Source organism: Rhopalosiphum maidis, chromosome 2, assembly GCF_003676215.2.
Source record: "Rhopalosiphum maidis isolate BTI-1 chromosome 2, ASM367621v3, whole genome shotgun sequence".
In the NCBI taxonomy this organism is placed as follows: Eukaryota; Metazoa; Arthropoda; class Insecta; order Hemiptera; family Aphididae; genus Rhopalosiphum; species Rhopalosiphum maidis.
The window spans coordinates 43,035,980-43,060,176 of NC_040878.1; the positions used below are offsets into that span (position 1 = coordinate 43,035,980).

The 24,197-nt window shown below is 29.6% G+C and overlaps 3 protein-coding genes and 2 non-coding genes across 8 annotated transcripts; 2 read left to right on the forward strand and 3 right to left on the reverse strand.

The window, feature by feature from the left end:
- Positions 1-868: 868 nt before the first annotated feature.
- LOC113554364 lies at positions 869-7,043 on the reverse strand. 2 transcript variants are annotated; one of them, XM_026958176.1, is made up of 6 exons: positions 6,907-7,043; positions 6,549-6,780; positions 6,259-6,399; positions 3,275-3,588; positions 1,278-1,425; positions 869-1,215 (listed from the first exon to the last, which is right to left on the reverse strand). In XM_026958176.1, exons 2-5 carry the CDS (start codon positions 6,771-6,773, stop codon positions 1,281-1,283), a joined length of 825 nt encoding a protein of 274 aa, XP_026813977.1. In that variant the 5' UTR covers positions 6,774-6,780; positions 6,907-7,043; the 3' UTR covers positions 869-1,215; positions 1,278-1,280. The 2 variants fall into 2 exon arrangements, with proteins under 2 accessions (XP_026813977.1, XP_026813976.1); XM_026958175.1 differs by lacking the exon at positions 6,259-6,399.
- LOC113555313 lies at positions 2,401-2,519 on the reverse strand. Its single transcript, XR_003405339.1, has one exon. It is a non-coding gene; the product is annotated as a 5S ribosomal RNA (ribosomal RNA).
- Positions 7,044-9,934: 2,891 nt separating the features above from the next.
- Positions 9,935-10,006, forward strand: Trnah-gug. Its single transcript has one exon. It is a non-coding gene; the product is annotated as a tRNA-His (tRNA).
- Positions 10,007-10,182: 176 nt separating this feature from the next.
- LOC113554386 lies at positions 10,183-12,926 on the reverse strand. Its single transcript, XM_026958206.1, has 4 exons — positions 12,804-12,926; positions 12,523-12,738; positions 10,902-11,209; positions 10,183-10,547 (listed from the first exon to the last, which is right to left on the reverse strand). The coding sequence occupies exons 2-4, from the start codon at positions 12,733-12,735 to the stop codon at positions 10,409-10,411; spliced, it is 660 nt and encodes a 219-aa protein (XP_026814007.1). The 5' UTR covers positions 12,736-12,738; positions 12,804-12,926; the 3' UTR covers positions 10,183-10,408.
- Positions 12,927-17,419: 4,493 nt separating this feature from the next.
- Positions 17,420-23,657, forward strand: LOC113554206. 3 transcript variants are annotated; one of them, XM_026957942.1, is made up of 5 exons: positions 17,420-17,500; positions 17,598-18,403; positions 22,055-22,270; positions 23,346-23,390; positions 23,457-23,586. In XM_026957942.1, the coding sequence occupies exons 1-4, from the start codon at positions 17,471-17,473 to the stop codon at positions 23,386-23,388; spliced, it is 1,095 nt and encodes a 364-aa protein (XP_026813743.1). In that variant the 5' UTR covers positions 17,420-17,470; the 3' UTR covers positions 23,389-23,390; positions 23,457-23,586. The 3 variants fall into 3 exon arrangements, with proteins under 3 accessions (XP_026813743.1, XP_026813742.1, XP_026813744.1); XM_026957941.1 differs by lacking the exon at positions 23,346-23,390 and having other exon boundaries at positions 23,457-23,657; XM_026957943.1 differs by lacking the exon at positions 23,346-23,390 and having other exon boundaries at positions 17,425-17,462; positions 23,457-23,657.
- Positions 23,658-24,197: the final 540 nt, after the last annotated feature.

Consider the following 24,197-nt stretch of genomic DNA (forward strand, 5'->3'; position numbering starts at 1 on the left):
TTTAAACAGATATAGATAAAATAAATCTATACATTATGTACAACAAATAGAAAAATTAAATTAAATCAATTTTTGTTTTTTAATTTAACAACTGAATTAATTAAAATGTATTAGGTACCTATCTTTGTTTAATATTTTATAAATACACACAAAAAATTCGAATGATTCTATAATGTTGTTTAATAGCTTTTACATAAAATTGTTTATGTTTTCCTTCTTTTTTTCTGTTCTCTGTTCCATTTTAAAGCACCTATAGCTTTTTCGTATCAGAAATTACTATATTTTTATAAAATATACTAATATTGATATATATTATATAATATGTACTTACCAAATATATATTGATATCTAGTATATTTTTTTTTATTTATCTATATATTTAAATACTCAAAAATGTCTTAAAACATAAATGATGATGGTACATCCTACTACTTTCACACAATTATATATGAATATCAAGTATTAACATTTGTCTTTTCTTTATAGTTTATCTTATATTTTATAACGTCGTAGTATTTTCACTACAAAAAGTACATCAAATTAGTAATGACTACCAATATGTTTATTTAGTTATGAAGACGTATCCCTTTGCCTTTGGCCACAAGTCAGTCTGGAACTGAGTTCCATCAATAATACATTATTTGGAGGCAGCAGGCTGTTCTGCCGCGAAAATAATATCACATTTGCAAAAATGAAGGTAGTTGAAGAAAAAATAAAACAGTACTTTTAACAAACCATTATTTAATGTTAACAACAAAACTCTACATCACAATATACAAGTTAATATTATTTATATAAAAAAAAAAACAATACTCTCTATATTTCAGATATATAGTTGTACTTAGATATAGGTCAAATGATGAATTTAATTAATGAAAATCGTATAGATACAATAGTTGGTATACATTAATCGTTATGGTCTACAATAGAAATTAACGTGCAGATCGATATAATAATAGCATTTTTATTTTGAATGAGGTCATTGTTCATCAAATAGCATAAGTAATAAGTACGATTATTATAAGTATACATTGAATAAAAATGAAATATTTTTGAAAAAAAAATTTGCTATTATATAAAACATAATTATTTACTACTATTGTTGTACGTGCGTTATTGCGTAAATAAAATATTCAATAACAATCCAATTTCCTATACAATGATGACTGCGCACAGCGTTTGCGTTGATCAGACTTAAAATTCGGCAAAATATATCTTAAACAAAAAAAAAAAAACCATAGTATACCTACGACTATAAAAACCATGTATATGTTTACACTTTAAATCAGGTTAAAGTTATCCTCGTTGCTGGACGACTCGGAGCATCTGTATTTGGCCTGACAATCTCCGTCCGCCCGGCCGTCTTCAATGGCTTCTTGCAATTTGATCAACATTCGCTCGTATTTCGCGTCTACCGGTACCACACTAAAATCAATACCATATTGTTAATAAAAATATGCAATATCTTAAATATAATATTCGCACAAGTTTCATACACGTCGGAACGTTATGTCACTATCGATCGAACTGTCACAGGCTCACAGTAAACAGTAATAATTATTATTGTTTAGACGTAGCCGATATATTTTAATATTACTTTGAATATTTTGTTTTGTATTTTATGGTATCAATAATATTTAACTGTCATTATATTAATCTAGTGATCTACAGTTATACATGTTCATAATACACCATAAATATTATAAGAAAATACAAGAAATTGACAATATTTTAGTCAGCTGAATAAGCAACACCAATACAGATGAAATCAAGAGTGGGTTATATATTTACTTTTAACCATCGATTAATTATGGATGTGATAAGACGTTATTTCTATATGTACATTTATTTGATAATTGCTAGATACCTATACTAAACCTAAAAATATAACTATTATTTTCAAAAATATATACGGCCCTAACATTGGTGTTAACTAGGCTATAGGATTTATATGCAATAAAATATAGTAAAATATTACTATAGATATTATAAATATTTTTATAATATAATCCTTGTTAGTTGTTGTTAAAATGAAGTAATCACTAATCTATAAATATATTATAATGAATGAATAAAACAATAAAAGTAAGGAGATGGTATAGCTGCTCTAAAATAGTCACTATTTTACGATATTCATTTTTATCTTTACTATTTTTGATCAAGTACTTAATTTTTCGTTAATAATTGACATTTCTAAGGATTTGAGGAGTCTGAAAATTCTTGTCACTATTTGATTTTAATATTTAAGACAAGTTATAGTTTTGTTTGTTTTTAGATATAAATGTATTTTTACGATAATAATTACTAATTAAATTCGTGTATAAATTATAAACAAAAATGTCCTTTTTTTAATTTATGAGATAAAGAAATAATCTAGCTATAAGACAAATATAAAAAAAAAGCCAACGGCACGTAGTGTTCCCAAGCGGTCACCCATCCAAGTACTAACTACGCCCGACGTTGCTTAACTTCAGTGATCGGACGAGAACTGGTGTATTCAACGTGGTATGGTCGTTGGCGATTGATGAAGGTTTATAATTTTTTATTAAGAAGATCCATACTCGCATGTGTTGTCTCTGTCTTACTAACATACATTATAACAAATATTCGTTCAGCAAAACACATTTTGCGATATTAACTTTAATATTAGTCATTAGAGTTAATTTACTTATTATCAAATTTAAAGGTAAGAATATTGTCTAGAAAATGACATACCTATGCTTTTATTAATATTATATTTTTAAAGTGAGTTATGGACATATTCAAATAATATTATTTTACATAGCTATAACTAACTTTAAAATAATAATATCGATAAAAACATATGCCATTTTCTAAATAATATTTTTAGCTTTAAATTTGATAATTAGTAAATTTATTCTAATATTAAAGCTAACATCACAAAATGTGTTCTGCTGAACGCAAATTTGCTATGATGTATGTTAGTACGACAAGGACAACATATATGCGAGTATAACGTCCTCTTAAATAAAATAACATTAAGTATACAGAACCATGTATTAAATTCATATTTATATTATTTGTAATGTAAACCATTGACGAAGATTATGCGGGTATTTATGATAACATAAAGTCATAACTCATAATTATTATAAAATATTTAGACATCGGAAATTTATCATCTCCATCACCCAGCAAAAAAAAAACCTGCTTGAGCCCATGATTTGACTGATAATTAATTATAATAATTGCATCTCGCATATAAATATATAATATTCAATATCCATTTATAAATGTATAATTGAAGTCTTACGCGTCCAGCAACTTCGCCGTTTTCAAGAGCATTTCGGCGCTCCTTAGGTAGCTCTCCGCTTTAGCCGGTTGCTCACACGCCACGCGGTTTAGACAGTCGTAGCGACCTGACTCATCAGCTACCAAATACCCAAGGAACAACAGCAAGTCCGTCTCGGAGACCATGTCCTGTAAAAATCCGCTCCCGGCCAAGCCCGCCGCATCTGGTCCATCCTTCCGGCCTTTACCACCGTGCCCTTGCATGTACGACGCTCCCCAGATCAGTCCCTTGAGAACCAGCATAAGTACCACGTTCGACATGTTTAAGCTGAGCATCTAGACAAACAGATGACGACGGACACTGTATAATAATCGATGGTCGTTCGCGTACCGTCGAATAAGACAGTGCAGTCGTCGAGGGGGGTAGCGGACGAAGGAATACAGGATGATTTACCAAACATGCTTCTGACAACCATTTTACCCTTTGCATTTATTCAAATTTTTTTTTTTTAAGTATAGATAATAAATGGGTACATAAATATGACCACATTTTTAAATTACCTTCGTAATTTAAGGAATAATGTGTGGTAATACAATTGAGATTTTTTCAATTTTAACTACTTTTAACCACCCCGACTGTAAATTATTAAGCTATGATTTTTTTTTTAAAATCATTATGTAGCCATCAAAATTAAAATTTAAAAGAATAGATTCTGAGTAATTATGAACATTAATCATTTGTAAAAAAATGTTTGTATCGCCATTATTACTCACTCCTATTATATGGCAAAACAAATCTTATAGTAATTAAAATATGGTCATTATTATATAAATATATTATATACTTACTTAAAAATTCCAAAATATCAAAATTTAAATAAAGGATAAATTAGAAGTAAGCATGCTTGATGAATCACTTTGTGTGCATAATAATAATATACACTGAAATCAATAAGAATATAAGACGAAAAAGCGATATCAATTATTTAATATACATAGCCATATAGGTGTTAGCGTATAATTTTTATAAAAATAGCCAATAGGTAGGTTAATACCATCATAGTGTAAAGATCGAGTCAAGTGAGTACAGTTGTTAAAGTTATCGTTAATTATTACGTCATAAACGACGCCCTAGATGTATTCGTGGAGAACTAAAAATTTCAGATGGCGCGGTTGTGAGAGTTTTTAAAACAAAAACTTTTAATAAATTTATCAGTATAGAACAGATATATCAATATAGGATATTTCAATAAGAATTGAAAGTATTTTTTTCGTCAGATTAATATAATATTATAATATATTTAAATTATATATTATGTTTTGAATAATTTAGAGGAATAATAATGATAGTGCACAATGTTTTGCATTAATTACTGATTTTTAATTAAAATTAAATAAACTTGAATTTCTACGTCCGTATGTCGATATCATATATATTGATTCCAATATGTTTTTACATTTTTTCTTAAAATAAATACAAAATACGTTGATTTTAGATTTGTATATGTGTATTTGGCTTTATTTAAATACCGAAATGTATCACGGTGTAATACAATTTTAATTTGGCTCAACGTTCCATGACCGTCCAAAATTGTAAGGTAAGGTCGTAGGGAATAAGAAATTATACGCCCCATCTCAACTGGTCAACACGATTTTCATTTTTCATAGACTAAAGTAATTTTCAGAGTGGAAACGTTGTGAAATGGTTAACAATAAAAAAAAAAACTATTGAATTGGATGAAAAACATTTTATGGTTACTTAAATTGTTATTTAATATAGTTTTCGTTTGAAAAGATATAACTATTTAGTATTTAATGGTCAAATGAGAATTACAGATTCGGATCGTTTAGACTCCAGAAAATGCACGATTAAAATTAAATTAAATTATAACTATATGATATGGTCACTGCAGTAGGATGAAGGAATCTATTCATTTTCAATTCAGAGTGTACAGACGTATTATATGGGCAATACAATTATATGCATAGATGAATAAAAATATAAAATATAATGGTTCGTTAATAAGAAGTGAGTATAACTACTACAGATAGCTATAATAATAATGCATAACATAGTTGAGTATTTTACTGGACTTCATTGTGCACTTGTCTAATTGTTTCGTTCAAAACTTCTGAATAAAAGTCCAAGAGGTGTGTGATTATGGGGCAAGACCGTTTTTAATATAATATGTTATATCTTATATACGGCTATAGAAATTGTACAAACATATTTTATAAAGGCCAAGTGTGTATATACAAGTAAGAATAATATTGCTGTTCGTGTATATTAGTGTGAATTTAAAAAAGAGCATTTTCTAGAAAATGTCATAACAGTATCGTCAGTATCTCAAGTAGAAGGAAAGAGTTTAATATGTACTTATTAATTGGTATGTATTAAGGTGGTTAGCAGGTTAGCGGTTTAAATAATACTTCGTGTCTTTGTGTAAAATTCGCGTCTGTACTGTGTATATTATAATTTGTTGTAACAGAGTGCGAACTACGAGTTCGAAATACGTGTTATACGAGTTGACAAAGAACAAAATACGTCGTCCGATATAATTATATGGGTTTCTATTATCGTATCATGTTCACGTGTGTAGAAATAATATATATATATAATTCATATATTATGTAAACATCGTGTCATTGTGACGAATTCGGTGTATATCATCTCTCGAGTCAAATATTATAATAATATGTATAAACGTATATTTGTATTATGTTTATATATGTGTGTGTGTGTACATGTGTGTGTGTGTGTGTTTGTGTGTGTGTGTGTGTGTGTGTGCGCTGAAAACGATCGCAGTGGTTGATATAACATTATGTTATGTGGAAGAGTCAAGAGCAATATTATAAAATATACGGTTATTAAATTGATTGAGAAGACTGAAGTATAAAAAGTAGACCCGAAATGCGATTTTAGCCATAGAAATAAGATTCTCGAAAAGACTTTGGGCGGGGAAGGGGGTGTTAAAGTTTTGTTTTATACATAAATGAAATACTAGCCAAAATGTCGGGTAGATCGCATAATCCGAGGGCCATCTTGAAAAACTGACAGGGACTGGACAAGGTGGTCAGGGAAGACATTTTGCAGAAACCCTGGCCGGTGGACCTCTTTTTTACACCCGGGTTTATACAGTGCTGGTTCTAAATATACAATATAATAATACGTTGCACACGCGTTATTACCAATAGTGACAAATTAAAAACCCGTTAAAAAAAAAAAAAAAAATTGTTCTCAAATCCTTCTACGAGAAAACAATAAAACCTAATGTATATATTGTGTTGTTTTATACTTGACTGCTGGTAGTTCCAGTCCGGCTGATCATCGACTTGGCGAAACCCGCAAATATCGACTCCATGTCCAAGACCCTCGGCTGGTGCGGGGCGTCCCTCTTGCGGTCTACGTCGACGCCGGACGAGTCTTCGTAGTCCGCACCGCGGTTTTCGCCGATCGCGTGTCCCGCCGCGCGACTCGCCAGCAGCAGTAAGCACACGGACGCGATTCCCGTCGACTGCATGTTTTTCCTTTTGAAAAAAAAAAAATAAATATATTCGTATGAATATTTGCGATTATCTAATACACATAGTAACACGACGATCTGTCGGCTAACACGCGACGGATGACGATGACGCGGTCCGTTCGACACTCACCCGTGCAAGAACGGTCGCACTTGCAGTTGTACAATATAATATTATATTATTATATATCGACGAGCGCGAGTCTCGTGGACAGGCGACGGTAAGCCGACGATGTCGATATAGTGTCACGGCGTCGTGTTGAGGGATCGTCTTCGGCGCTGTAAGTGACGGGTCCAGACGATCGAACGTCCGATTTTGTTATATGTCTCCGGCCGGGAAAGTAAAAGTGTCGCGTATTGTTCTTGCTTCGACAGCATATCGTTGCAATTAAAGTTTCACTAGAACACATGTAACGATCAGGCAAACGGAACCGTTTGTTTTCGTCGTTTGTGTGTGTGTGTTAAGCGGAAATGAAAAACTTGCGACCAGAATAAACAGCAAGACTGCTGCCGCCACAATGGGATATCCGTCAAAAATCGTGACTGCAAACGATTTTGTTTGTTCGTGCTTACCACCGTGTGTTAAGTGGTGATTACTATATTGTTATTGTTTTAATTCCTATATATTATATGTTATATTCCTTATATTCCTACATACGTGCTTTTGCCGAACGACTTTTATACTGCGACACTGCGTAGACTTAGAAGTACTCGTTTTTTTATCATACATGCAGCATCTAACTTTCTACAGTTTCTTTAAATTATTATAGTTGAAAGTTGAAATGATTTTAGACGTTTCATAATAGCATATAATATATTAAAGTATTTTCGAACTGCGCAATCAACAACCCTAGCTGATTATAAGTCGATAAAACTAAAAAATAATTATATGTTCACGCGCATAATGTTATTATTTTACTTTTAGAAACAGTTTGCGTTTACCAAAATAAACTTGAACAATAATAATTATAAAAAATAAATTATTCTATACAGTATATAGCATATTCTGACTTACAAATAAATAACTGTGTAATAGTGTATAGTTCTATCATTCAATATTAATATGATTTTGAAAAAATAAGTGATATAATTATTAGACAACTAGTTTATCTGTTATGTAAATAAAATGCCTATCTTAAATTTTATAGGCAGTGATATATTTTATTGATTAGACATATTGAATGCTATTGAAAAAATTATAATTTTAAATAGATCTAAAAATTAAAATGCTTGTAATTTTTTTCAGAAAACCTCTTGCAGTGCGTTAGAAACATTATAGTCTATAGGTACACTAATTTTAGTATATGAACTATAAAGCCATATGTTAAATTGAAATGCGTAAATGAATTTTAAATAAAGTTATATTTTACATTAATATTCATTTTTAATCTACATGTTCAAGAAATTAATTTGAAAATTGAAAGGAAAGATTATATTTTGAATACAAAATTTAAATTCCAATTAGTAATTTTGTATATTAAATGTGAGTTTGATTTTTATTCCTCTAGAATTCACAATTTAAATTGAACAAAATTCAAACATGTCCAGCATTAAGGGTAGACAGTAGACACAGAGCTAAGCGATTATTGATCAATATGATTAATATACCTATATATTATAATGTAATTTAATAATTATGGCCTACCCAACATTTTAATATATATTTTTAAAATATTTTATTGCATTGTTTTCATTCACTACAATATTTTGTGCTTAGTTTTCCTTCTCCAAGTCCGGGACAATGTTTTCAGTTAGAAATAGAAATAGGTTTTTTATAGCTGTATCGGGCTTTCTCTTTAACCATATAAGAATTACACGGAATTTTAAAATATTTAAATTAATAAACAAAAACTGTGGAAAAGTGGTTTTATTGTTAAATTAATGACGAACTCAAATCTGTTTTCATAAATCATATCGTAAAAGTATATTAGTATGTATTAGTATGTATATAAAAAGGTATGGTTGCAAAAATCACGTACTTTTAGAGTTTTAGCCAAAAATAAAATTGTGATATAGTGTGATAGGAGCATGTGAATGGGTTTGCACAAGTTAGGTAACATGTATCATACTGACTGCATCCGAATTGCGTGCAAAAAAAAATAAATTTGAGCAGACGACCCGTTTGCACATATTATGCCATGAAAGTACAATTGTAAATACAACTAGTAAATTCAATATATTGTATGTTGAGCTTTCTCCGGTGAATGAGGAGGATAAATGATGATTAGATATGACTGATATATGAGTATATACGACTTAAATGTGATAAGTACCTATATACAGCTATAGCTATACGCTTATACCTAACATATAGGTACTATAAAAAACATAAAAAGTGTAATTATCATGTATAGAAAACGATAAAATAAACATTTGATGAAAATTTCAAATACATTTATTGGTTATATTATAAACGTTTTTAATAATTTAACAACACCTATTTAAAGTATAAAAAAAATATCTTACCTATACAAATAGGTACTTATAAGTCATTTTAATTTGAACAAAATGATCTATTTGTTTGTTTATAATATGTGTTTTGTGCAATAATGTAATTTTTTTACTAAATTCATACTACATTTTCAATTTTTTGAAATCTGACCGAACTAACTTAGTTAGTCAATTCACTAATCCCGCACACAACTAGGCTCAGTTGTGAAAAAACTACGCACCCAAATCGACCTTGATAATGATTTTCGCACGCAATTCGGCTACAATAATTTTATTGTATTTAGGCGCTAGGTACATTCATTATAATAGTGTTTTATTAAAATGATAATGTAATACCTATGATATACGATATACTGAGTAAGTTACTTAGTCACATAATTATTGATTACTATTATTTACTAGGTAATGAGTATTGAGTTTGATTGATCTATACAGTTGGCTGTTGCTACACCTCAACACTTGAAAGCATAAAATCAATGTTATAACACCAACATATCCATTGACTATAATATTAATAGCCAATACTATAATATATTGTTTTGATTAACGACAATAATAGAAATATAATAATAATATTATGTATTTTGAAATTATCGAATATATGCCGATTGTGTATTTATTTTGCTATTTAGTATAATATGTATAACATAATAATATAATAATCGACGGCTAATAACTCATATCATGTAATAAACCAAAATGTTTGCACGGCCGTGATCGTCTAGTGGTTAGGACCTTGCGTTGTGGCCGCAATAACCCAGGTTCGAATCCTGGTCACGGCACATAATTTTTTGCATTTTGAATGAATACAAATCACATTTAGTACATAACAAATTGTATGTATAATATATTTAATATAAAGAAAACAAATAACAAAACATTTTTTTTTAATTTGAACATAATTTATAGTATAATAATCTAAATCGTAATTCCTAATATAATATTAATAGTAATAACTTTGTTTTTGTCGGTTAATCTTAAAATATAAAAAATATGTTTATATCACAAAATATTTGAAACAATGTCGATTGGTCATTACAAATTTACCAACTATGTAAAATAACCTAAAAGATTGCGCTCATCGGTATGTTCGTCATTGTCGATCAGACTTAATTCCACAAACAATTATATTTGAAACTTAAATGCCTTATAAGAAAATATGACTGTAATTAAACTTCATTCAACTAAAATTTAAAGGTGTCGGAATTAGTCGGTCCGAAGCATTTATATTTCGACTCACAATCTCCATCCGCCATTCCGTTCTCGATGGCTTCTTGCAACCTGGTCAACGTTTTCTCGTACTTCGAGTCCAGCGGTATCACACTGAAAATGTTAATAAAAATATTATTTATTATACAGGTGTGTGGGTGTGTAGAGGGGGAGCAAGGAGAGTAGCCAAAAGAATACTGGAATACGATAATATTATTTTAAATGTTGATGGTTACAGTGAGTTACACTAACTTAAATCCATCCTATACTTTATACTATTTAATAAATCATTAATTCAAAGGTTACATATTATTATGTATATGTACTAAATTTTTATTACTCTTACACAATATTTGCATAGACGCGATTGAGGGGAATTTGCAAGATTACCCACCCCCTCCTCCATACTTTCGTTCAAATAATGTTTCTGTTTATAATTGTATCTTTAGCACGATGAGTGCACCTTACTCGTCAAACATTTTAGCCGTTTTCCAGACCATTTCGGCGGTCTTGAAATAACTCTCCGCCCGCTCCGGTTGTTCGCACGCCACGCGGTTCAGACATTCGTATCGGCCCGACTCGTCAGCCACCAGATATCCGAGAAACAACATCACATCAGTTTCGGTTACCATGTCCTGGAACAGTCCGCCGACCGTGGTCGAGTCCTCGTTTCGTGCTTCTTTGACGCCACCTCCGTTTTGCATGTACGACACGCCCCATATCAGACCCCTGAGCACCAACATCAGTACTAAGTTTGACATGTTCAAGCTCAGCGACTATAAACAGAACGATAATGTATGACGACCATACTGTGATTATTATATTACTATTATAATGTGTCGACGTGTAATAATTATGTTGTGCATGATAGATTTATTATCAAGTATATAACATAAATTGCGAGAATACATGTATAGTATTATTAAAAATATTTATAAGATAGTGTGATCGTTACAAGGTATAGGGCAGATGACATGTTCTATAAAACTTGCTTGTTTGGTTAGGTTATTCTTGTTACGTGTCTTTCGTCAAAAAATTAATTGTTTTCGAGATAAGATTATCATAAATCCAGAACTGAGTGTTATTTATGTTTAATAATTTATTAGATTTTTTAATATTATGTCAAGGCATATTTATTTTTGTGGGGCTGACTATTTTTCATGTATTTTATCAATTGAAACTTTTGAAGGACAAAGATAATGAATTAAGCTGGTTATTGTTTTTAATAATTTTTAAGTTTTTAACTAAAATAGATACTTTATATTTGTTTTGTATAATTTTATTAAACTATTTTATCTTTTAAAATGTTTTAAGTTTAATTTATTCAAATTAGATATAAAAATTAATTAATTTTTTGTATTATATATTTTATATTTGTAAAAATAAGAAACAAAATAAAATATATTTTATATATAATTTAGTGCTTACTTCTTATTTTTTTGAGAGTTATATATTATATATAACTTATAAAGTTCTTGTATATCTACTGCTTAGTGATTTTATAGAGTAAAAATAATAAGTCTTCTGCCCCATTAGTTAATAAATTGATATAGAACAGAATACAATAGTCACATGCATAGTTGATATAGTAAGAGTAAATCAAACGTAATTTAAAGTATGGTTATGATTTGTCGTGGCGTTAATTTGTTTAATCTATTGAGAGTGGAAGTAAATATAGTAATAAATACATATTATAAGCAGTAAACTCAGATACAATTTTAGAAATAAGATTTCCGGAAAGTTTTCTGACAGGGTATTATATTAATATTATTTTTGTTTTAAAAATACTAGCCAAGATGTCGGGGAGATCGCAAAATCCATTGGCCATCTTGAAAAATTTACAGGGACTGGACAAAGTGGTCAGAGAGGACAATTTGCAGAAACCCCGGGCTGATCTCTGGTATACATCACGATCTATACAGTAGTGATTCTAAATGTATAATAATAATACGTTTGACACGTGTCAATACATTTTTCACAACGAAAAAAAATATTAATCCTATTTTTAATTTATGTACGATAATATATGTATTGTATATAGGTATATGCCTGCGAAAAATCAAATAAAACTTTATTGTTCACTATGTACTTGACCACTGGCTGCTCCCGTTTTGCCGCCGATTAACGTCTTGGCGAGGCCCATTAACACCGACTCCGGTTTTATATCTCGCAGTTTTCCCTCTTTCTGGTCAGCACCATCGTCACCGTAGACTTCCGCACGATGTTCATCGACCACGTGTCCCGAAATGGATCGAGTCACAAACAGCAATAAGCACACGAGCACGGACGTCGATGTCTGCATAGTCTATACAAAATATAAAATAATATACAAAAATATATGGCATTACGATATAGTCGAACGGTACTTACTAATAAAGTAAAATAATATTGTCGTATCCGTAGTCTTGAAGTAGAACTTGTAAGTACGTATTGATGTAATGGTCAAACAGAGTACAGACAGCAAGTGGTCTGAAAACGTCGCGATCGTCTTCGGTACGCGAATGACAAGCGTTGTCTGGCGGAGGGCTGATTTTGAGACGTCGCCGATCGACAAAGTAAAAGCGTCACATATTGTTTGTGTTTGCATAGCATATCGCAATCAACACATCAAACGCTCGCAATCATTTGTTTTTGTGTACAGTAATGTTTCGATCGTTATACATGAGTACCAAACAGATATCTTTGTAAACTCACGAGCTGAAACGGAATAGTTTTGTTATAAGTTTAAGATGTATTTAATAAACGCTTTCACGATACAAATTCTCTGGAACATACGTTTTACTATTGTTTTCCAAAAAAATAATTTAATTACACCATTCCAATCGTCCGTTTTGTTAAATGCTAAATCACGAGTTACCACAAAGCATTATTGATAACATACGAGTATCTATTTTGAAATTGACTTATTCTGTAATTATTATCATTTAATATTTTTTTTTTCAAATTCCCTTGGGCTTTATTATTTAAACGACCCAAAGGTCTTTATAAATACGTTTAACAAATTATATATATTTTGCATACTAAATCTTAAATTATATATACTTTTACACGTTGATGAAGTCACTCCCAATGTGGTGGCTCCTACAGTCCTATGTTAATCTAAGTCGTACTAGACATACTAGACGTCTGATGTCTGTAACGATGTATAATTTTGCCTATGTCTAACTCCTTAAAATCGTCATCTTTCCAATTTGTTTTATTAATTATTAACGAATATAAATTATATTATTATTTATAAATATTCACACAACTAAAATAAAATAATAAAAATAATTATATATGTTTTATTATTATTATTGTATTTATAAATACGCATTCACAGCCAGATTATTAGCGTTTTCTGAATTTAAGGTATTACAATTTAAGTTCATAGAATTATATAGGTAAAATATAGCTATATTAAAAAAGTGTTATAGGTATGGTAAATAATGATAGCTAATTGTACGAGTATGATTTCGATAGATATAAACATTTTGTGAGCAAAGTGATGATTTTTGGATTAGGTACAAGAAATTCAACAAGATTGTACGGGTTGTTGAGCTCATCTTGGAATCTTTTATATGTTTTATATTATGCTCAAGTTTAAATAATTTTGTAAATATTTTTTTAACCAACCTTACTTATTTGTTTTTAAATACTTGTTAAAATATCTAAGTAACTAATGCTAATATACTTATATACTTATTAGTATATACTTTATTGATTTAATTGAGAGCTTCTATTAAAGGTGTGTATCTATTGAAATACCTACTTCAATTAACAAAAAAAATTATTTTTTTTTAAAAATACATGTGATATGAAATATTTGGAATATTTCATTTAAATAAAATAGTATATTAGTTATAATAACTAAATTTATATTATAGGTACATTCACTTAAATGTTTTCAAATTGCCTATCTTACAATTTGTAGGCGAATAATAATACATTGTAGCAAAATAATTTTTTTTATGAATGAGTATTTTATAACCAAATAATATTAAGTCATCAATGGTAACATACAATAGCCAATTAATAGTTATATACTATTTATTATTGTGTGCTAAGTGTATGACCTGAAGTTCAAACATTGGTAGGCTCTTAATCATATAAGCCCACAGTCGTCTTGATATTGTTATATATTATATATATATATATACATATATTTCTATTTCTATTTCTATTTTTCTATTTTTTTTTTTTATATTTCTTTTTTTTTTTATTGTTAAATATCATCAGTATCACTTAAATTTATTGTAAAAAAAATTATAAATGGTTCTTGTGATTTTTTGTATTTAAATTTACTGTTTTATATAGAACAGCATGGAAGTAACCACCCCTAACAGCTAGTATTTGATATGTTAGATAAGTCATATCGATACGTTAATGCATATTCATATTTTTAGACAACTACATAACGGAGGGTTTTCACTTTTTTGCTTGTTGAATAGCAAACATATTTTACTTTCCGATAATTTAAAAAGTTCATGTCTTTACGCTTCAACTGGCGTTCGAAAATTAAATTTCTACCAAAAAAATACATATATATATACACAGTACTGCAATTGTACATGATACATTACATTTAAAAATTAGTTTGTGGATATAAATATTTAATATAAGGTTTTACAATTATTTATAAATTATAAATAAAATAGAATAATACACTTAAATAAAAATTAAGAAAATCATGAAATAATATTTTGCTGTTTACAAATAATATGTTTTTAATACGATGTTAAAATTATATTTGCAGAAACTCGCTGAAATTATTCCTGATTGGCTTATTAAAAACGAGAAAATATGTACGACATTTTTTTTGAGTGGAATGGCACATTGTTATCAAATTGTAAAATAATAAAACAAATGATCATTTTTTTTACTAAATATAAATTATAAATATAACTTAGAAAACCCATAAAATTATAATAATTTATATTTTTGAATAGATTTTTTATGAATTGAGTTTTATTTTCAAATCAACAATTAATATTTAATATTCAGATACATTGTGCATCAAGTTTTTTAAAAATCTTTAAATATTCAATTTTTACGTTTTATTTTATTTTATGTAATATATATTATATAGCATAAATATATTACAAATTAATTATAGATATATTTTTAATTATTTAAACGTTTATTTAATTGTATTTAATATTATTGATTAAAAACGTGTAACGTTCGTGTTATATTATTTCAAGAATTAAAATTCCTATATAGCCTTTTTCCTGAAAAAAATGATTTTTGTAAATTTAAATTATTATTAATTATTTAATACACAAATCTAGTTCAAAAAATATATATATATATAAGACAGTATTATGAACTGTATAATAATAATAAGACTACGTCATGCGTAGATTTTCAGTTTTCAAAAGCACAATAGTCAAAAGGTGTATGGAACCTAAATAATTGAAAAAAAATTTAAGACGTTGACTGAGATACCCCTTGGATAGTCCAAGTATTACTGTACTTAATATCCGATATAATTATTGCTGTTCTGGTTAGTTACAGCCTTTCGTTTCAAAGAATATATATTTTAATCATTTCTATCACTCTTATTTTAAATGATAGTTCTCGTGCGATATACATTTAAAAAAAAAATATTTAACATCGTGATAGTTTTTGCTTGATATAGCAACAACACATTGTAGCGGTAACATTAAAATTCTATTGCCCTGAGTGGTGTAATCGCATGCGACGCAGCGATAAATTGTATCCGATTAGGTAAGTACCACTTTGGCGATATCGTCGCGCTGTGTGTGAAGACTTTTAACGTATATAAGGACCTTAAGGACAAATTTACCACGCATTTATATACTGATACTACCAGTATACTTATCTGTAGGTAATTAGACACGAAATTTAGTACTCATCATACAAAAATTTCGTGATTCTCATTAACAAATAACTTATTTTGTAAAATATACTATTATATTTTAATACTTAAAAAAAATGTCATGTATGGTAAGTAATTATTAAAAATTATATATTTTAAACCGCTCATTCAGATTTTATATTATAATATTATGTATGATGTCTTTTTAATATTGTTTTAATTTATAGGTTTTATTAATAATAATATATTACTTTACTCTCAAATTGTGATAGAAATCAGCGAATTAATAGAAGCTTTTTATTAATAATATCTATAAATTATATACAGACATATTACATATAATTTATAAATGTTTAATTTATTTACATTTTCTAATTTCCATCAACAAATCGTATTTAGATATATTAAATACTTCATAAACATAATTTTTCATTTCATTGATATTTTAATCCAATTAAGGAAAAGTGAAAGTAAAAAGTAAATTTATGTTTTTTCTACAAAACTGAATGAAATTTAACACTAAAAGAATATTATTATTGGTCATGTAGCAATAAAAACACGAAATTATTTAAACTTAGGTATAATTAATTATGACACGTTCTTAAATCTACCAGACGGCGGACACCCTTTAATACAACTAGTTTTAACAGTGTGATTTCTATACTGTTAAATAATTTCAGGTTTTATTTGGTAATGATATATATAAAAATATAAAACTTTTATTTATATGAAAAAAAACCTAAACAAATAAAACCACTGAACACAATAAATACATATATTTAAATGATGTTTACTTGCGTGATAAACAATGTGCGTCTTCTTTCCTTGAATAGGACAATAATAACAAAATGTATGTGTACAATTAGTGTATAAAGTGTTTTAAAATAATTACTATACACCAGTACCTACTGTGATACTATTAGTGATAAAGTTACATCACGTATACTTACATATTCTGTACCACTGTAGAGACAATACAAATAATTACATACAATTAAAGGAAAGTGAATAATGTCCCATTAAGATGTAACTCCGTTGTTATTGAAACATACTATAACATGTGCCTAATTTGTACACTCTTCCGTGTCTTGAATATGAACAATATGCATGGGCTTCTTGAAATAATATAAAATTCTGTCGTTTATCTCATTCGAATGCGATGAGCGACAACGTAAAGGAGTATTAAGCGCCCAAATACTGAAATATAGGTAATATTATGTTATTATTATTTGGGAACATGGAAAAGGTAAGTATAATGTTGTAAAACTACATATTATATTAATCAATTGAAAGCAATGTCAGTAATTTGTAATAGGAACCTTTATAATGACGTGTGTTTATAGGTTATACTTTCGCTGTTGATATTCGTCTGTCATTCCCATCAGATGCCACAGCTCGACGTAGACGTATTTACTACAACAGAGACGACCGATACTACCACTGAAAATACCAAGAGCTTGGAAAAAATTCCACGAGTTACCGAAGAGAGTAAAAGTTTGGAAAAAAGTTCACTAGTTACCGAAGACACTGCGGTTTCGGTTCAAACGACTGTTAACTTTTCGTCGTATAGTCCTAGTGAGGTTTTCGAAGACTTCAAGCCCAGCAATTATTACAGGCCCGACGGTAATCCTATATTCGAAAGGCCTAGTCCACAAGTCACTAACGAAGTTTTTCACAAACCTGAATACTTTGCAAGACCCAATCAACAAACATATCATCAATTGCCACCGAAACCAAACGACAGCAATGTAGTTTTTCCCCAAGCGACCCAAGAACATTACTACCAATATTCACATCATGACAATCGATCTAACGGGCCGGAGTCTAGGGGCCCGTATACGTTTACCGAAGTCTTACCTCAGCCGCAGTCCAAGCCGATGAAACACGATTTCGGCGGGACGCAGCACACTAGTGCTTACGACTATAACTCCTACGAAAGACATTTCGGCAAATATCACGGGAACGAGATGTCACAATATCCAGGCATAATACACGAACCACCAAAAATTTATCACAGCGTCACGACACATAAAAAAGACCCCTGGAAGAGCATGCTCAAGGTGTTGGCCACTATTCTGCCGGTTGGTCTGTTGCTTGCTTCCTTTCCGCCGACCGTCATCAAAGTGGATTCCAAACAATACCCCTACCAGTGAGTAAATATTATATTAAATTTTGTTAGAAGAAAGCAATTTGATTGTAAAAATACAAATGGTATATATACAATATACACATATAATTATGTATAAGGCAAATTTCTATGTTATTATACTTATTGGTGCAAATTACAATTTGACGATTTTATATCTATACCGATAATTGAAAAGAAAAGGAAAATATAGTTCTTTTTCGGAAACGCTATTTTTCTGAATTATTTTCTATGTAAATTTATCAAGACTTATCATTATTTAGACAAATTTCCAACATTCTGGCAGTGACTAAATGTCGTTATAAGATTCTTGAGTTTAGTTATTATTAGTTTCAGGGTTAAGCAATTTATTCTAAAATAAATATGTAATATACATACTTTTTTATACACTTATCCAATGCATATTGAGCAAATTAATGTAAATTTTATAATATTGGATATCACAATAATATTTTATGTAGGTATCTGTAGTTTGACCAGTAAAAATAAAATATTGCATATTTAATTGAAACGTTTCAAATATCGCTAAGAAATAAAATAACTAATTATTTGTCTAGTATAGGTACTCGACTTGTAGTTGTATTTATAGTATATAAATAAAATAATAATATAATCCAATTATTCGATCTTATATCCGTATAATTTGTTAAGAGTCATCGAGTTATAGAGTTTCATTATATTTCTCAGCTAAGCTCGGATTAGGGATAGTCCAGGGTGAGCATGGCTTTCTGGCTACAAGACTTGAGATTTTTAGGGGTCTTCAATTTGGTAAAATATATTTATAATATTATAATATATATTTATTTAATATTAATTGTGTTATGTAAAATAAAATAGCTTATACTTACCTTTAATCCTTAGAAAAAATAAAAATATTTATTTTAAAAAAAAATGTTGAAAATACAGCATTTGATCCTAGAATTTTTCGTGGGATTTAATATTGTTATCAGTCTAAGTTAAGAGATTATATGATACGATATGATACAACAATTTTGATTATTTTTAAATTATGAGAAACATATAAGAGTTATATATTTTATTAAAATAAAATTACGATATTATAAAAAATTTTTTATTATTATACACCGATGGGAGGGGGGCTCAAAAATCTTAATCTAGACTTGTTCATTCTGCGCCCTGTCAAGTAATACGGTATGGCGACTATGCATATAGTACGCTTCCACACAAATCCACGCCTTCTGTTCCAACTTTTCCTGCACATTGCGAGTTCTGGCACTACCTGTATAGTTATAATATTTCTTATAGGTATACCGTTCTCCCGTGTAAAGCTGTGCTCATAGCTTAAATGACCTAACCTAACTTAACCACATCGTGACCCGGTGTCGGCTCCATTTTTGGTTGCTCTTATTCTATGTCTTTCTACTTTGTCATCATTGATATATTATGTATACAATATACATCGTTGTAGCGACCAACCCAATGTTCTTGTATATGTATACATGCGACTGATTCCGATATAGGAAACGGGGAGGGGAAAGGGGAAATCTACACAGCGGTCATAATCGCGAATAACTGCACCCGGTGAAAAGTGCGGCCTTATACGGTAGATCGCACAGGCCGACGACGACGACCAAGTAAACCGTTCTCTCTAATCTAATGGAGACTCCGCGCCGCGGTGACGTTTCGTGCGGGTGAAAGCGTCTCGGCTTTAGGTATATATATATATTTATATTATATACACAGTACACACACAACACACACACACACACACACACGAAGAGCTGACGACGATAGCACAACTAACCGCGGCACCCATAATACACGCATATATAGCTTCTCCTTTCGTATATGGGTGATGGGTGTATACTGCGTTAGTGTGTGTGTGGTTTTTGCGATTACGCTGTCATACGTATACGATTTGAAAAAAAAAGCATAAAAGAGAATAAAATAATACTTGTCAGTCGCTCGTAGTATCAAGTATAATAATAATAATATACTGAGTCAACCGCACACGTATATTTTATGTGGTTACATAATACATGGTATAATCATACAATAATAATTACTGTCTCCCAATATTCTTAAACACAAAGCAACTCATCGCTCATCCACCCCACTTTCATTTATTCCTGTAATAGTAAATTTATTCAAATTCTGATCCATGAAATTAAATTTTAGAACTTTTGTACTGCTCAAGGAGTATCCTATAGCTAAATAAACATTTGTTTTTCAAACAAAAAAACTCTTTTATTTGCTGTAAATTATTTAATATATAAATAGATAATTTTTCTGAAAATATTTTTGTACCTATTTCAAAGTTTAAGCAAATATAATTTCTCACTTTCTCAGTTATTAACATATTTATACTAATGATATTAGGTCCTTAAAAATGAAAAATAGATTTAATAATATATAATGGTTCTATAGTAGTATAGTATTTATTAATTTATTATACTATTGGGCCATTTTCAATAAAAATTGTTCGCTAAATAATTTACAGTAGATAATATAGGTTTTATTTAAAAAGCCTAATGTATATCTACAGAACACTCCATAAGTAGTACAGAAAATCTTAAAAATTTAAAAAAATTGTCGAGTACATTAAAAAATTCCAAAAATGACTACATTATTAAAGAAAAAAGGGGGCGAGTATGCATGGTAAATCATTCTGTATATACACGCATGAAAATGTATGCAGGTCTTGTGAACTATAGCCGACCGCCGCACCCTGTGGAGAAATCTTCGGCTGCAAAAAGGTCATAGCTACGACTTACATACAGACACTAAGTGTGTTTCGTTTGTCTACTTACTCACGTTTAACTTGCGAGTTTACTATTACTACTATTATTATTATTATTATTATTATTATTATTATTATTATTAATTAATATTATTTTCATCTCGTTAGTACTTGTTGTATATGCGATATTCTCGTGTAAATGCATTCTACCGAGGAATCATGTTTGACGGACGACGGTCTCTATTATATTAAACATCCATAATTCGACTATTCGAATTACGTTCTCATGGCGCGCGAGTGCACATGTCCATAGATTATTATCGAATTCCATGGCCTAAAAAGTGAAAACAACTAATTAGACAGGTTTTTTTTTTGGGGAAATATTTCTAAAATTGGACGATCACCGACGTTTGCATTCGCTGCAACCACATTATTATATATACTTTATTGTGTATTATTTGACTTCATTACAGGATTCTTCTGTTACGTTATTAGAGCGCATAGATATATTATGGCAGATACGATTAATTTTCTCGCTCCAACGTATTAAAGTTTGAACGCAACTAATCACCTTTGTCTGGAAAACCGCGTTCAGTATATACAATTATGGCGTGTTTTCTGTTTAAAATGTTTAAAATAATTTTTTTGGAATACATTTAATAGTACACTTATTATATTATAGTACATGCCTATTACCTTACATATTAATATATTTTTTAAATCAAATAAAGTTTATAGTATATTATTATGTGCTAGAAGAGTATAATAACGGATCGGAAAGGATTGAGTTAAATGCGTTGTTACTATGTTTTACATTACATATAAATATTATTAATGGTCAAATGTTCCAATTAAGAAAAGTTCAAACTTGTTATTTGTTTATATCTACGTCGTATATTATTGCTTAAATTTGAAATAGTAATATTATATTATTATGTTTGCTTTTGGTATAGGTTCCAAAAGAATTCGTCGACATTCAGCCCAAATGTTATTACAGGGAAGAACTCGTATAAGGCATTGAGAAAGACGAGCACGGGATTGAAAACTGACGGAGAAGACAAATCGCACGGACATTTAGACGATTGTTTAAAAAAAAAAATATGCGAAACTCTTAAGAGTAACTATTCGCATATTGAATTGGAAACTCTACAGCAAAACTATCAGTTAAAGTAAGATTAATTAAATTGTTTAGTCACCAATTGATTTCGAAGTAAATAATATTTATAACATGAATTTCAAAAATTTGTGAAATGTCTATAGGTACGTCATTAGTCTACTAACCTATATATGTTACCAAATTAACTGAAAAGTATATAATATTAATTATACATACTACTTACAAATTACGAGTAATAACTACCACAATTATATAAATAAAATGAATAACTATTTCTTAATAATGGCAAAAATGTATATTGACCTGCAGTAGGTCCCTAATGCAAAATAATAATTAAAATAATTCTGATCAAGTGACGCTTGCAAAAACCTACTGTAATAATAAGTTAGTAGGCGCCTACTTAGAACGAGCATAATTTAATAACGTATTATTACCAATGGCCCACACGTTTGAATTAAAACAGAAATATTATAAGATTTGAATAATAACTTTACCGTGGCGGGCCACCATGTTTTTCCGATTATTCATAACATTACTTCATATAATATACAAAGTTATCAGTGAAATACGAGAAAACACTGTGACGGCCATGATGACTGTAGTTTTGACATTATAATAAAAAATGACACAACGACTTAGGAGCACAACATACACTCACGCCTGCATAATACTATGTTTTTTCCATTTCACACACGTACAACACAACAACTCTGTGCTCAGCGGAACCAATTTAGTGTTGTTAGCTATATAATATGTATTAGAGTAAATCTATTACTTATTAGAGAAACCTATTATCAAACTTAAAGATAAGAATACTGTCTGTATTTTTATGTTAGTTTTTTACGATATATTAATTTTCTAGCGAATAAACCGTTTTTTACTGTAGTCTGTAATAGTATACAGTAATATACCTAGCTACTATAATAGTAATATTGTAATCCTGTAGTTTACAGGCTCGTCTAACTCACTTGAAAATCTAAACGTCATAAAAAACCAACGCACACGCATAGACAATGTTATTCTTATCTACTGAACTTTGTTACCGATCAATTCACTTCAATGATAAAGCTAACAACACAAAATTGGTCCGACTAAATTTATTAGTTTGATATGTTGTACGTTTGTAGGACGGAGACGACATATTATGCTGGTGTGGCATCTTCGAAATAAAGGTATACACATCATTAGCCGCAGTATAAAGTTATGGTTACATATTATTATCGTCTTATTATTTTCAGCTGGACCGCGGACAATAGCCCAACGATGCTGGAAATTGCAAAAGCAGCCGCGTCCGCAGAGCCGGAATCGTGTCAAGTATTCGTTTGCAGTGATTGAACTAGCTGGGCGTCGCTGTTGCGTTGTTTATTATATATAGTATATACATGTATTATTATATATAGGTACTGTCTGCAATAATAATAATAATAATAATAATAATAATATAATATACCTGGTACATTTTTATGATATCAACACGGTAACCACAATTTTTATGTATACCGTTCGGACCGCGAGAATTCCATTAATGCACGGAATGCAGACACGTTTTAATGGCTGGTTATCGGAAGTTGACTTGGCCCTGGGCGAACTTTCGTTCCACGATAACCATAAATAAATAATAATAAAAAATTTAATCTGCTGGATGAATTTCGTCTAAGAATGTGGTTGATGACACATTCTTATACATAAAGGATTACGGATATTGCTTTCTTTTGTGGCTTTTGACGCGATCCTCAATCATACAGACGAACAGGCATTATAATTATAAGCACACTTTTAAGTTTTAATGCAATTAATATTAAACTTATATGCACAAATCAAGTATATATATAGTATAATTATATGTATTTTAATAAACGATAGATACTTACGTACAATATTTTCTATTACAGTACTTAAACCGGATGGAAATTCGAAAATCGTAGATTTTTACACTGCATATTATATTATTTATATTATATCATTTGGCCCAAATCGAT